Below are 14,116 nucleotides of genomic sequence, written 5' to 3'. Positions count from 1 at the left end.
GATATACAAATTTACTACCTACTTGGCATATTAACAAATAAAAAACATTTAAAATTTGTAATTAAAAACTTCCATTTATACATTCAGCTTGTAAAGTTTCACCGTGATATGAGCAACGTTGTTGTTTGTGTGTATATTTATTGTTACAACGTTCACCTCTTCAGCGGCTGCATCTGCCTGTCCTGTATGAAAGAGACGTGTCGTGTCTGCCTCCCACCGCCTGGGGGCGCCACCACCAGCAGCAACAGCAGCCTGCCGGTCAACAGAAACACGGAAACTATTGTGTATATCAACGGCTACATCCTGTTGGTTAGTGGTTACAACTCTTGTGATTTCCATCTGCTCTGGAACAGTTCCTACTTCAACAACTGTCTTTATTTGGTCTCTGTCGCTTTCTGATATTTAAAAACGTTGCTGCACACGTCCCTTAAAGCGTCCTGGAGAGTTTAACTCTGAAACATATGTCTGGAAGTCCCGGACTTTGTTGTGGCGGGCTCCGGTGTTAGCTCGGACTGTTATTAGCTTTCTGCTCCGCGAAGAGCGATGATCGCCGATAGAGTATTTCTTTCTGCGTATTTCGACTAAAAGACAAAAACCGGAGCCCCTCCGCGCACTATGGCGAGTGAAAACACCGAGACCAACGCGGTGAACGAGGAGGAAACATGCCCCCCGTCCGAGCACGACTATGCTCACTCCTCGGCCAGTAACTGTCACGTTACTTCCACGGAGGCGTCCTCCTCCTCCGGTACTCCGGGGACTGACGGCGGATTCCCCGTGCAGGACAGCTTTAATGTACCGGCTGAGCCCGAGCAGAGCGCGCCGGTAGAACTTCCCGAACCGGCCTTGGGTGCGGAGGTGGACTGTCCCGTTGGAAATGATGTGGAAGCGTCCGCTACGCCGCCGCTGCTAACCGAAGAGGACTCCCAGAAGACAGCAGCCCCTAAATTTGTCAGTACTGCCTCCCCCGGTGTACAGCGACGTGGACGCCGGCGTACCGGGCGGCCGGAGGACAGGAACTGCTCCTGCTGCAAGTCCGAGTTCGAGCGGCAGGGCCGCAGCTTCAACCGGAGGGCTGTGTTTACCTTCACCACCCCAGAGACCGTGCAGTGGGCCTTCCCGGACTCTGCGGTCCAGGACAAGTCCTTCCTCTGTGAGACCTGCGTGCAGTTCATCAGAAGCAAATGCAAACGCAGAATGAACGGGAAGCGGTACATGTGGCTGAAGCCTACGAAAAAACAGGTGTGTGACTGATAGTATGGCGATATATTGATAACCGTGGAATCACAGTTCATGCGATATTACATTGTTATTAGCCTCAGGTTGTCTATCCACTGTGTTATTATAAGTCACAGAGCTAATATCCGACCGGAGTATTAGTGCCACAGTAAGGGGAAAAACGATGAAGATTTTTATTGATTTTGCATTTTGATAATAAAGTGGAAATGATGAGAATAAAGTTGAAGTACCATTTCAACTTTAATTTCACATTTTGACTTTATTCTCATCATTCCAACTTTATTCTGGTCATTTAAACTTCTCATCATGTTGGTTTTAGGTTTGGCCCCAATGTCATTTTTTGAGCTTCTAATTAACAGCGAATCTTTGACTGCGAGGAGAGCGAGGAGACTGGAGTTTGATAAAAGAGAAATATTTATTGCAGGGTTGAAGTGATCGGAAATTGAGCCGGGTAAGAGCGAAGCAGACTGGAAGACTCGATGCTGCAGAACCAGGTTGGAGGCTGCAATGCAGTGCAGGAGGGAACCGTAGCTGAGAGTCCAGAGGATGATAGGCCGTTGAGCAGGTCCTTGAACAGTTCATGGGAATATATTAACCGGGCGGGGGTCCAGGGAGAGCAGACAGGATGAGAACAGTTTCCGATAGCAGAAAGTAACAACACGTTATTATGTAAAATTCGCTTTTAACTTAGAGCCTACTAAATGTTATCTCATCATGTTGACTTCATTCTCGTCCAAAGACATATTCTATCCGGATTTTTAACCTGTTTCCGTAATTGCACCTCTATTTCCAAATACAGAGAAAGAAAGCCAGAAGTTATCTCATTGCTCTAAACAACATAAGAACAATATAAATGTGTTATTGTGCATGAAAATACTAAATAATGTAAAATATAAATACCATATAATAACTCATTTTGGTTCACATGGTACAAATCAAGAGACGAGAAAAGCAAAGCAAGTAAACTACACTGTGTCCGCAACTGCTTAATGTTCACTGTTTTTGCTAATTTTTAGTATTTCCTGAATTGTTATTCTCTATACAGTGGACTAGAAATTGTGTGATCATGTTTCACACACTTGGGATGCATTAAGAAGCTTTGATTATTTATGTTTCTGTTCTTGGTGGTGACCGCAGTCAGAGATGAGAGACAAGAAGAAAGGCCGCAGGATGGGTAAGATAAGCAAAGCGGCGCTACTGGTGAGCAAGTCCTGCTACAAGACCGCTTTCAAAATGCTATGGTCTGCCAAAGGCGCGCGGAAGCCTATGATGGAGTTCTGGAGCAAACAGCTGAAACAGGAGGTGAGAACAGAGGATCTCCTGGTGGATACACCTGTAGACCAGGACAAACATAACCTGCTTTAGGTCTGAATAAATAGCACTTGTTTTTTTATTATTATGTAATTGTTTCTTGATGTTTCCTGGTGGTGTTGCAGATGAAGGCTCTGACAAGGCAGACGGACAATCCCTTCCATCAGAAGGTGTCGAACAAGAAGCCGCTGTCGTCCTTCCCCTGGCAGCGCTGTCTAAGCTGGGTCCAGGAAAAAGCTCCACTCGTCACCACCTGCCTCACCTCACTGTTCCCTGACATCAACGCCCTCTCCAAGAGCAGCCAGTAAGTCTGAGTCTCGTCACACTGGCGCTCAGTTCACACAGTCCACAGAGCTGTAACACGGGTCACTGGCCAAAAACGTTGAAGAATCCTGCTGGTGTAGATGGTTCATTTTAGTTTTTTGATGTGATGAGCATCTTTTCTGTTTTTCTTGTTTGGCAGCAAGCTGTCAGAAGAGCATGCGCAGACGTTGCTGGAGCGCCGGGCCGTGGTGGCACTCTCCATCCCGCTCTTCACCAGGAACATCTGGAAGAACAACTTCCTGCAGGCCGCTCTAGGGGCAGAACTCCGCCTGCAGGGCTGCTCTGGCTCTGCTCTTGATGCCCTCAACACCATGGGACTGAGTCAGAACAAAGACACAGTCAGGTTACTGCTGAACAGGCTCCAAAACGGCAAGAAGACTGTGAGTATCATGACTCAGAAATAACAAGTGAATAATTCTAACTATAGCAAGGTCAGGGGATATTATACATTTGTCTTATTCCCAACAAACCCCTGGAAAAGATCCAAACCACCAATCAATTGACCTAGTTTGTTTGAGCCACTGTCCTGCTGCACCAAATGCTCACTAGAGCACCAGTATGTATTTATCCGTCGCAGAAATTAGTCCCCACTAAATAATAATAATAATCTTTATTTGTAGAGCACTTTTCAAAAACAAGTTACAAAGTGCTTTAACAAGTGTAAAGACAATAATACCCAAGAGACAATAATACAAAAATAATACAAGATAAAAGCATGAAAACATTGAAAAGACTAAAATACATGTTTAAGTATAAATATAAAAGTAGTAAAATACAATAAAATAAAAGGGATAAAATAAAGTCAAATAAGATCGGGAAAGGCTCTCCTATAAAAATATGTTTTAAGAAGGGACTTAAAAGAGTTCACTGACTCAGCTGACCTGATTTCCTCGGGCAGGCTGTTCCAGAGCCTCGGGGCCCTGACAGCAAACGCTCTGTCCTCTTTAGTTTTCAGTCGAGACTCTGGAACAGACAACAGACCTCTGCCCGAGAATCTCAAGGTACGTGCTGGTGCGTATGGGACTAAAAGGTCAGAAATATAACAAGGTGAGAGGCCATGAAGAGCTTTAAAAGTAATCAATAGAATTTTAAAGTCAATTCTAAAACATACTGGGAGCCAGTATAATGAAGCTAAAACAGGAGTAATGTGGTCATATTTTTTTGTTCTGGGTAAAAGCCTGGCAGCTGAGTTCTGGACAGTCTGGAGTCGATCAATAGATTTTTGGGTTAAACAGGTGAAAAGGCTGTGTGTAAAATGGTCTCGGTGTCCTTAAAAGTTAACATAGATCGAATTTTTGCTACATTTCTAAGTTGATAAAAACATGCAGAAATGATTGAACAAGCTTTGTGGTGTGCTGCTCGAAATTTAAATTACTATCAAACCAAACACCAAGGTTCTTTGCCACAGGCTTAATGTGATTTACTAGGGAACCAGCAGATGGCAAATCAAATACTGCCAGAGACCCGATGACCAGGATTTCTGTTTTGTCTGAGTTCAGCTGGAGGAAATTATTTGACATCCATTTTTTAACTTCACAAAGGCAGTTGTTAAGTGAACTCAGCATTCCAGGGTCTGTGGATCTGACTGGCAAGTATATTTGTGTGTCATCAGCATAAATATGAAAAGAAATGCCATGTTTATGGATAATATGTCCAAGGGGAAGCAGATACAAGGAAAACAAAATGGGTCCTAAGACCGACCCCTGAGGCACACCATATTTAACTGGACAGAATGAGGAGACATAGTTGTTTACAGACATGCAAAACTTCCTATTTGACAGGTAGGATGAAAACCATTCTAGGGCAGTACCAGAGATCCCCACCCAGTGCCTCAGTCTGTCTAACATGATGTTGTGATCAATGGTGTCAAAAGCAGCGCTAAGGTCCAGGAGTACAAGGACTGAGCACATACCTTCATCAGCAGACATTAAAAGGTCATTGGTGACTTTAAACAGGGCAGTCTCAGTGCTGTGGTACTTCCTAAAACCAGACTGAAACTTTTCAAATAATTTGTTATTTTCCAGCACAGTGAGCAGCTGTTTGGACACAATTCTTTCTAAAATCTTTGCAATAAAAGGCAGTTTTGAAATTGGTCTAAAATTATGTGGGAGGGAGGGATCTAAACCAGGTTTCTTTAAAAGTGGGTTCACGCAAGCCGTTTTAAAATAATCAGGGACACAACCAGTAGATAGGAAGCTGTTGAAAACAGAGATCAAATGGGGCCCAACAGAATCTATTACTTTCAGTAAATACTTTGTAGGTATTACATCAAGTGAGCTGGAGGACACTCTCATTTGTGATACTGTTTTTAAAAGCTCAGACAAGTCGATGGGATAAAACAGTTAAAACTCTCTTGTTGCTGATGAGGAACCTCTGAGTAAGAGGGCGTGGGGGTAATAGAGGCTCTGATTGACACCACCTTATTGGTAAAATAAGATAAAAACAATTCACAGTCATCATTACTTCCAACTGAGGCACAAGGAGGGGTTGGGTTTACCAGCTGATCCACAGTCTTAAACAGAAACCTGGGATTGTGTTTATGTGTAGTAATGAGTAGAGAAAAATAGTGTGTTCTCGCATCCTTAACCATGTTATTGTAGTTAATTAATAAATCCTTCAGACTGAGGTAATGGACTTGGAGACTGGATTTTTTCCATCTACGCTCTGCTTTCCTGCATTCCCTTTTTAGGCTGCGAATGCTGTCATTTATCCAGGGTTGCTTACTAGCTTTAGACGTAGGCCTAACCTTTAGAGGAGCAGTAATATTTAGTGATGACAAGCAGATATGATTGAAGTGATCGACCAGATTGTTGGTGTTGGAATCAGACAGGTGTTGGCTTTGGCTCTGAAAGAATGCGCAAAACTTTGAAACACTTTGTTCATTAAAGATGCAAGAACACACGGAGCTTGGTGAGGCGGCATGAGTAACAGGCGAATCGCAGCTAAAAACAATACATCTGTGGTCAGATATGGTCATGTCCACCAATTCCACAGAGGAAATGCTGACACCCAGGGTAAAAACCAAGTCCAGTGTATGACCACGGTTATGTGTTTGCCCTTTGACATGTTGTTTGAAGTTAAAAGAAGTGGCCATGTTTAAAAAGTCAGTTGCATTAACATTGTTGGGGTCATCAACATGAATATTAAAATCGCCACAAAGAACAATTCTGTCATATTTTAAAACCAGAGTAGATAAAAATTCAGGAAGTTCTGATAAAATTCCTCCAGGCAGTTTTGGGGGGCGATAAATTATAACAAGTATGATAGGTTGCAGCCCTCCAACTTTTAGAGTGAGAACTTCAAATGAGTTAAATTCATCACAGCGTACATGATTACATTTTAAATTTTTCCTATACACGCTCACTAACCCACCACCACGACCACTGACCCTCGGTTGACTAAAACAATCATATTGAGGTGGACACAGTTCAGCTAGCTGGCTATAGTCATTCATTTGCAACCAGGATTCAGTTAAAAACATAAAGTCTAGATTTGCAGACAAGATAAAATCATTTAAGATAAAAGTCTTACTTGACAGAGATCTCACATTGAAGAGAGCCATTTTAAATGAGTTTGTTCTGGGTGCTGGAGTTGGTGCAGTTGTCCTAATCCTTAAGATATTACTAATATTTCTGTGTGGGATGTGCACATTTTGGTTTACTGGCTTATGTGTGATGATGACAGGAATAGAAGTCTTTTGAACAGCGCTGGGAGCAGACGGCTTTACATGCCAGCAGGTGGAGACAGTTGTTTGTGGCAGTGAGGCAGAGTTCTGTTCAGTGAGCGTTGGTGTGTCCAGGTGTGCTGCATGAATGATTAGTCATTCACATAAGTCATGTGTGGACCGCACCACATGCTGTATGTGCGCAGCTAACATTTCTGAGCCCCGTTTGTTTGGGTGAAGTCCGTCTGTCTTAAAAAGAGACATTCTTTGCCAGAAAATATTAAAATTATCCACATAACACACACGGTGAGCCCTGCAGGCGGACTGGAGCCAGTCGTGGAGGCCAAGGAGTCTACTAAAGCGGCCAGCACCGCGACCGACTGGGAATGGGACCAGAGATAAAAACGGACTTTCCACACTGCTTTAAAAAGTTAAGAAGACGGTTAAAATCTGATTTTGTCAGCTCAGACTGCTGAAGAGCTGTGTCATTTGTTCCGACATGGACTATCACTCTTGTGATGGAGGACGGGAGCGATGGCATTAGGTCCTGGAGTTTTTTTAAAATGTCAGCTGTGGTGGCACCGGGGAAGCAGCGAGTGGTAGCGTTAAAGAAACGGATGTTTCTGGTTATGGAGTCACCAATTATTAGTGTGGTTGGGGAGAAAAGAGGACGAGGAGATGCCGGTTGTGTGGTTCCAGAGCAGGACTGAGCAAAATCTGCTTCAACACTGTGCAGACTGAGGATGGAGTGTGTGAGCTGTTGAGTGTTGTGTTGGAGTAGCAGTAACAGACCTGAGAGAAGGGCTACCCGACGGTGCAGGGTAGAGACGGCCTCCGGAGCGTCTGAGGACAGCCTCCTTCAGGATCCTACGTCGGGAAGCGGAGGTTTTTGACCAGGATGGCGGCCGCCGTTCAGGCCCAGTGGCAGACCGGCGGCTCAGCGCGGGAGATGTAGCCGGTGGAGGAGATGCAACAGTGTCGGCAGGCACTGTCCGCCGAAAGAGATCCGTATCAGGGAGACTTGAAGCCGCAGGTGCATCCGCTGGATGGACCGGAGTGTCTTCAGACAGGGCTGCATAGCGGTTGGAGAGGCGGATGTGCGGAGGAGAGGCAGCCCCATCCGAGCCTCTCTTGCAGCCACGGACCACCACTTCAGGCCAGGTTGACTGATGCTTTGGAGTCGAGCAGGATGAAAGCCTGGGAAGGCTAGAGGGGTCCCATAACACGGTGTCCTGGATGTTAGCGGTTGCGCTAAGAGAAACAATCTGTTTGGCTTGTACTGAAGCTACATCCATAAAGCCAGTCAGCAGGGAATCTTTCTCTTTGAGTTCCTCTGAAAGTCGTCGGATGTCTTCCATAAGGTCAGCAATCTTCTTGTTCGCTTTCTTAAGGAGTGTGCAGTCCTCATGGGGCAGAGTTATCTCGGCTAGCATAGCCGCCGGAGCTTTGTTGTGGTCAGTAGCGTTGATCGCGTTTTTACAGTCATCTAGATTAAAATCAATGTCGGATGACTAAAATCCTTAACCCACGTAAAACTTAAGTTAAAAACTTAAGTTAAATAGCAAGGATATAAAAAATGTAACGAAAAAGAGTGGATTAAAACTGGATAAGAGTCCGGTTTAAGACGGAGCTTCCGACAGGTAGCTACAGACGCCAACGCATGCGCAGAGTGCAGATTATGCACTATGTCCTCCTGTTTGAGTAACAGTTGTTTAAAACTGCAACATCCAGATCTGTTGGGAAATTAATGAACTGTTTTTATAAATGAGTAGGGAAGTCCAAATGTATTAAGAGACAGATTAGCACATTATTGGTTGTTGTCTTTTCATGAGATTTGCTGACAGTCGGTCTCTCACCAGCTACACTGGCAACTTAGTATCTTCCAAACCAATCGCTACAGCTAACGGCAAACAAAAATAAGGTTTTCAAGCATCAGGTAACATTAACTGAAATTAGCTACCTTGTAATTAATGACAATTAATGTTTCAAACAACAACAGAAATTTTTATTTGCGTCAAGTCTCCAGCGGTTTAATATTTAGCTGATCCTCTGACTTTTCTTCAAGTCAGGTCAAAATGTTCTCATGTCTAACACATCACTTCATTAAGGGTAATATTTTGAGAAAAACCTCGAAACTTCCAAGATTAGAGTTTTAAATTTACGAGAAAAAACTCTGATATCCTCTAAGACTATAAAGTCATACATTTGCAAGAAATTGGTTTGTTAGTTAGTGGATGAATTGAACACAGACGCTGTGCTCAAATGAACTCCAGATCCAACTAGTGCTTTGCAGGCTACCCCCCTTGCCCATGCTGGACAGGGACAGTGATTTCACCCTCCCCCAGGGCTTTGTCAAAATCTGCATGCCCCACATTTAGGCCTAACGGTAGCTGCACTGTATGCTGGCGAGATGTTTAATGCTTTTTGGTGTCTACATTTTATTGCATATAATTAATGTAAGCCTCAAAACTAATTGGGAGTTTTTGTGAAATGAGTCTGGCTAAGTTAGGATGTAGATGAGATTGACAGACAGAACACGTCATTTAGTTTGGTTTCTTTTCCTGTTTGCCCGGTTAGCTCAGTCAGTAGAGCACAAGCCTCTCAATCGCAGGTAATGTTTTCTCTCCTTCTTCAACAATTTAATAATGAAGAGACTGTTTCACTTGCTCACAATAATGATGTGTTGGGAGTGTGGGCATCCCAGTGATTGATCCACATCCATCAACCTATAGCTTTTTTCATTTGCCCAGAATCCCCAGGAAGAGAAAATTCCTGTGCTTCTCATAGGGCTGAATGATTTGAGCAAAAAATCTAATTGCGATTTTTTTCTGCCAGATATATTACGATTAGATTTGTGATTTTTATTTATTTTAAGTTTAGCTTAAGTTCAATATTCACTGCCAGTCTATTTTTGTCAGAAGCTGTGTCAAGCAGCACAGAGCAGACTACCAGGCAGAAAGTCAGACAGAAAGGCATAGAGAATCCGGTCGATTTTCAAAATATAACCCCCAGGTGCAGACTCCAGATCGTGTATTAACACTGTTAAAACAGACAAAAAATAAACAATTTAACCACGTAGCCTACTTAACCATGGTAAAAGCACAAAAATCAAGGACAACCGAACAAATCAACAAAATCTGAACATCTCAGCAAAGTCGCCTGACTTTGCAAAGGCGAAAACGCTCTTATTCTGAAATGTGGAAAATGCAGCCAGAGCAGAGCAGCACAAAACCTGCTCACAGAGAGCTTTTATCTGTCTTTGAAGCACAAGAAAGGACAAATTAACAACAGGTCAACCATATAGAGCATGCTAAACGCTTCGCTGCTGAAACACTTTAAGGCTCGTTCATACTACACAACTTGCCGTCTTGTGACGACAGTCTTGAAGTCGACTGATCGGTGACAGAGGGTCACACACTACACGCGCTGACAGCGGCTGTGTGCGGGAACCTACACATGATACAGCTGTTGTTTGTTATTATAAAGAGAGAGAATATGAGTGAAAGAAAGGATTAGCGCAGGCAGGTATCAGGGATTGTCTGAGCTACAGAGAGAGCTGGATGTCAGTAAAAAGTGTTTTTCGGTGAAAAGTAGCTTCCTGCTCTCATTGGCTGGATGTGGATGTCGAGTCAGCCGACTCTTCCAGATATTTGGCGTGCTAGATATTTGGAAGACGTCGGCGATTTGTCAGAAATGTGTCGGGGAGCTGTTTTGATGCGTCGTTGAATAGTTCACCGCTGATCGATCGCTGATTTACCCGCGATCACAGGCTGTCGGCTAAAAATCGTGCAGTGTGAACTACGCTTTACTATGAGTTGACAGCCGTGTCGGCTAGCCTGACGCCATTATCATACACGTTTCGATCTGGTTTCGTTTGTTATGTAAAAATGTACACGCCCTGTGCCCGCTCTGATTGGTGAGTAGGACTGTAACGGGAGGCACATAGCGCTTGTGATTGGCGAGCAGGTCTGTCACACAAGGATGGCAGCAGAATGAATTTGTAACTGCATGACTGTTTGTTTAAAATGGGTCAGATGTGCTGTATAATGAACCTACAATTTAATCGCCCTCTTCACAATCCCAATTTTGAATTGAAAATGTTTAACCGTTCCAATCTCAATCTCTTTTCCGACGGCTATTTTAGAGGTGTTTCAAGCAAGCCACAGACCATTTTGAATGTCCTTCAAAGTAAAGCTTTCAATTCGAAATAAAGAATTGCTGCAAAAAAATTCTCACACTTTTATTTTGTAGGCAAAATCACTAAAGGGGAAGTGATTATGTAAATAACTGTTGGTGGGCCAGTTTTGGCCGCTTATTGCTGAGCGCTGTTCTAAGGAGAACTTTCTGCGCTAATTCAGTTTCCACCCAGTGTAGCCGCGATCCACAGACAGAAAGTGACATGACGGGGAAGTGAAGGGTTGGGGTTAGGGTAGCTCTCACACTTTTGTTGTCTTCCCTCTTTATTCTAATAAGTTTGTGGTTGTTTTGCATCTATCTCCTCCCGCACCGTTTGTCTTGGATCAAGGTCGTGCCCTTCAGATCCGAACATTGAAGGATCAAATCCTGCTCAGGGCATGTTAACCAAATAGTGCAAACCCCGAACAATTATGTTTTAACAGAGTTAGTCTGTGGTATATGATAGATTCGTTAACCTGTAGGTAGCACTACAGGATTTGAAAATTTGCTCATTAGCAGTTTGCAGCGGTAGCAGCCACAGCTGGCACCCCTCACACACATTTTCTTTAGAAAACGGCCATTCTAGTTTTAATCTACAATGTCCCTAATACGCTGTTGTAGATCGAGAATGGCACGGTAGAATTTTAATTTTCCATCCAGCATTTTTAATTTACCTGTGTAATTATTGTTTCAACCAGATGGGGGCATCAGATCAGATGTTTTGTTTCTTAACTTTGTGCTCTGTTCCTGTCAGCCAACACAGAATGGACGACAGAGGATGAAGATAAAACAAGAGCAGATGAAAGCAGAGCACATGGCAGATGTCGAAGGGGATATCGAGGAGGGGGAGGAGGAGGAGGAGGAGGAGGAGGAGGAAGAAGAAGAGGAAGAGGAGGAGGAGGAAGAGGAGGAGGATGATGACGAGGAGGATGACGATGAGGAAGAAGAAGAGGTGGATGAGAAAGAAGAGAAGGAAGAGGAGGAGGAAATTGAGATGGCAGTAGAGGAGGTAGAAGTGGAAGTGGAAGAGCAACAAGTGCCAGATGGATTGGAAGAGGAGGATCAAGCAGAGGAGGAAAAGGCAGAGATGGAAAAGAAGAGGAGGAAGAAGAAAGCGAAGAAACAGAGGAAGGAAGAGAAGAGGAAGGAGAGAGGGAAACGAAAGGTGAAGGAGAGAGAGGAGGAGGAGGAGGATGAAGGGTTGGAGCAGAAGAAGAGGCGGGTGGTGGTGGTGAGGCTTGGCCTGCTAAAGGGACACTCAGAAGTAGGACGATCTGACCTATCAGCTCCCCAAGACTCTGTAGGCTCTGCCCAAGAACTTAACAGGCCACATCTCCAATTAGAGAGCAGGACAGAGTCCTCTTCTCTTGGGGGGTGTTGAAAGGAATTCTGGGAATTGTAGGTCATTGGTAAATGTAGAGGGAAACTAATGAGAGCTTTACTTAAAACATTTTCTGATGTTAAAAAAATAATCAGTTTGAGCCAGAAAAGCCTCTGAAACACAAAACGGAGACTAACAATGAAACAGCTGATTGATCACATGATTTATGTGCATCTCTTTTACCCCTGATGGTCAGATAAGCTAGATCAACCAACTTCCTCCTTTGTTCCACTTTCCATATATGATGGAAGCGGCTTCCAAAATGTTCCAAAAGGGAACTGATATGTAGTTTTCAAGTCTTAGGTTTTTGGACAAAACTAAGTAATTTGGGACTAACTGTAGGAAATATGTAATGAAATGCCGGTCCACAAAAAGGAAACATATTAATGAAAAAAAACCCAACAACAATATGCTGATATTGAGTTTGAACTCCACACTTTACAAACAGTTAAACTATCTTAGAGGCTGATTACAGTATCATCTTCTTGATAAATGGGTAGTGACTATGTGTACTCAGAATATTTCAGTGGCGTTAGTACCAAATTATCTTTTTTTTTTTTTTGTATTTGTTTCTTTGACCTTTAGCCTTCATAAGAGGAAAAACTCAGCTCGGTTAACAGGACATGTAGAAAGATAGGTTACAGATATGCGACCAGCTGCAGCAGCATGTTCTGTTCTTTATGTTTATCCAGCTGTGGGATGATGAAAGCTATCAGAAAGTAAAAAGCCTTTTATTTTCTAATCTTGATTAGGGTTAAACTTTCTTTCAGTTCCGAGTTTGGTTTCTCTGACACAAAGTTCATAGTGTCACAGGAACAGAAAATGTTTTATTTTATTTTGAACAGTGTGGATGTTTTTTTTTGTTTACTGAAGCTGACCATTTGTTTGTTTTAAACTGTTTCTGTGAGCAGAGCGGATGCACACCTGAGGAAAGGACCTGTAATGCATCACCATGATTGTTTTTTGGCTGTAGTAAATCCAGCAGAACACACTTCAGTATGCTTTAAAAAAGAGTCAGTCAGTCCAAGGCACTATTCTGTCAAAACGTTAAAAAGCCTTTGTTCAGATGGTGAAATAATAAAAACATAGACGATGCTTGTACATGTTAAAACAGAACTCTATAACGACCCACGTGTAGCGGCGCAAACGACCTTGCTTGTTTGAAGCATGTCGAGGTATTTATGCCGTGTTCACGTCATGTGCGAGCGTTCACATTGTCTGACAACTTAAGGTGGTTGTATGATTACAGAGTTGGTCACGCTACAACATGGCACTATAACATTAAATAAATATTACAACAGACGTAACAAAATGAGTTTGGTTTTCAGGCATTTACAGATTTTTAAGCGCCACGTCAATAAGTGCTAACTTGGATGTTCTCTTGAACAACTGGTAATTATGGTAACTCCAGAATGACATAAACATAGCATAAGAGCCATGTCCCAATTCCTAATAATTTCAAAGAAAGGACTATGTAATGTGGTGCCACACAAGGAGACAATGTTTAATGGTTTCCCTAAAATAGCAGCTTCGTATTTGAGTCAAAGCAGGTCAGCTGAACATGGAAGTCCAATTTGTCTACAGACATGGAGATTAAAGTGTCCAATTGTTTCCTATAATTAGTACCAGATTACATGGTTCTGTCCAGGAAATTGTTAGTAAATGAAGGAACCATAAATAAAACGTTGAGGTGTTCACTAATTTCACCATTTGTAAAAACTCAGCTGAAGTTTTCTCTCCTGGTCAGAAACTAAAATGGAAGTTTCTGAACGAGGAGACACTGTAATATAGTTTGATTAGTAACCAGGGTTTGTTCTCTGAGTTTCTCAAGGCAAATGTTTATATTTTCATGTGTTTGAGTTGAGGAGGACTGTGGCCGATGTGTTGTCTGACAGTTGGTCCGATGTTCAGTGAGTCTGATGCTGATCCTCAGATCTCGACTGGTTACTGTAAAAGTTTGCCAATAAAAATGTTTAAGGCTTCAACTTTCTCTTTTCTCTGTCAGTGACTCAGTTGATGCCGTT

General features: G+C 43.0%; 1 protein-coding gene across 1 annotated transcript; it reads left to right on the top strand.

The window, feature by feature from the left end:
* Positions 1-303: 303 nt before the first annotated feature.
* LOC119886303 (coiled-coil domain-containing protein 180-like) lies at positions 304-14,077 on the top strand. Its single transcript, XM_038696949.1, has 5 exons — positions 304-1,239; positions 2,374-2,538; positions 2,673-2,851; positions 3,011-3,251; positions 11,466-14,077. The coding sequence occupies exons 1-5, from the start codon at positions 616-618 to the stop codon at positions 12,090-12,092; spliced, it is 1,836 nt and encodes a 611-aa protein (XP_038552877.1). The 5' UTR covers positions 304-615; the 3' UTR covers positions 12,093-14,077.
* Positions 14,078-14,116: the final 39 nt, after the last annotated feature.

Source organism: Micropterus salmoides, unplaced genomic scaffold (genome assembly GCF_014851395.1).
Source record: "Micropterus salmoides isolate LMB-PRFRI ecotype aquatic unplaced genomic scaffold, ASM1485139v1 Ms_hic_scaffold_4, whole genome shotgun sequence".
NCBI classification, from domain to species: Eukaryota; Metazoa; Chordata; class Actinopteri; order Centrarchiformes; family Centrarchidae; genus Micropterus; species Micropterus salmoides.
Note: the sequence above shows the minus strand (reverse complement) of the source record. Positions and strands in the feature narration are given on the sequence as shown.

Bases quoted from the DNA above. Each gene is read 5' to 3' on its own strand.
- LOC119886303 (XM_038696949.1), top strand. From the start codon at position 616: ATGGCGAGTGAAAACACCGAGACCAACGCGGTGAACGAGGAGGAAACA. The intron at 1,240-2,373 runs GTGTGTGACTGA...TGGTGACCGCAG, and splicing joins TGAAGCCTACGAAAAAACAG to TCAGAGATGAGAGACAAGAA. The intron at 2,539-2,672 runs GTGAGAACAGAG...GTGGTGTTGCAG, and splicing joins GCAAACAGCTGAAACAGGAG to ATGAAGGCTCTGACAAGGCA.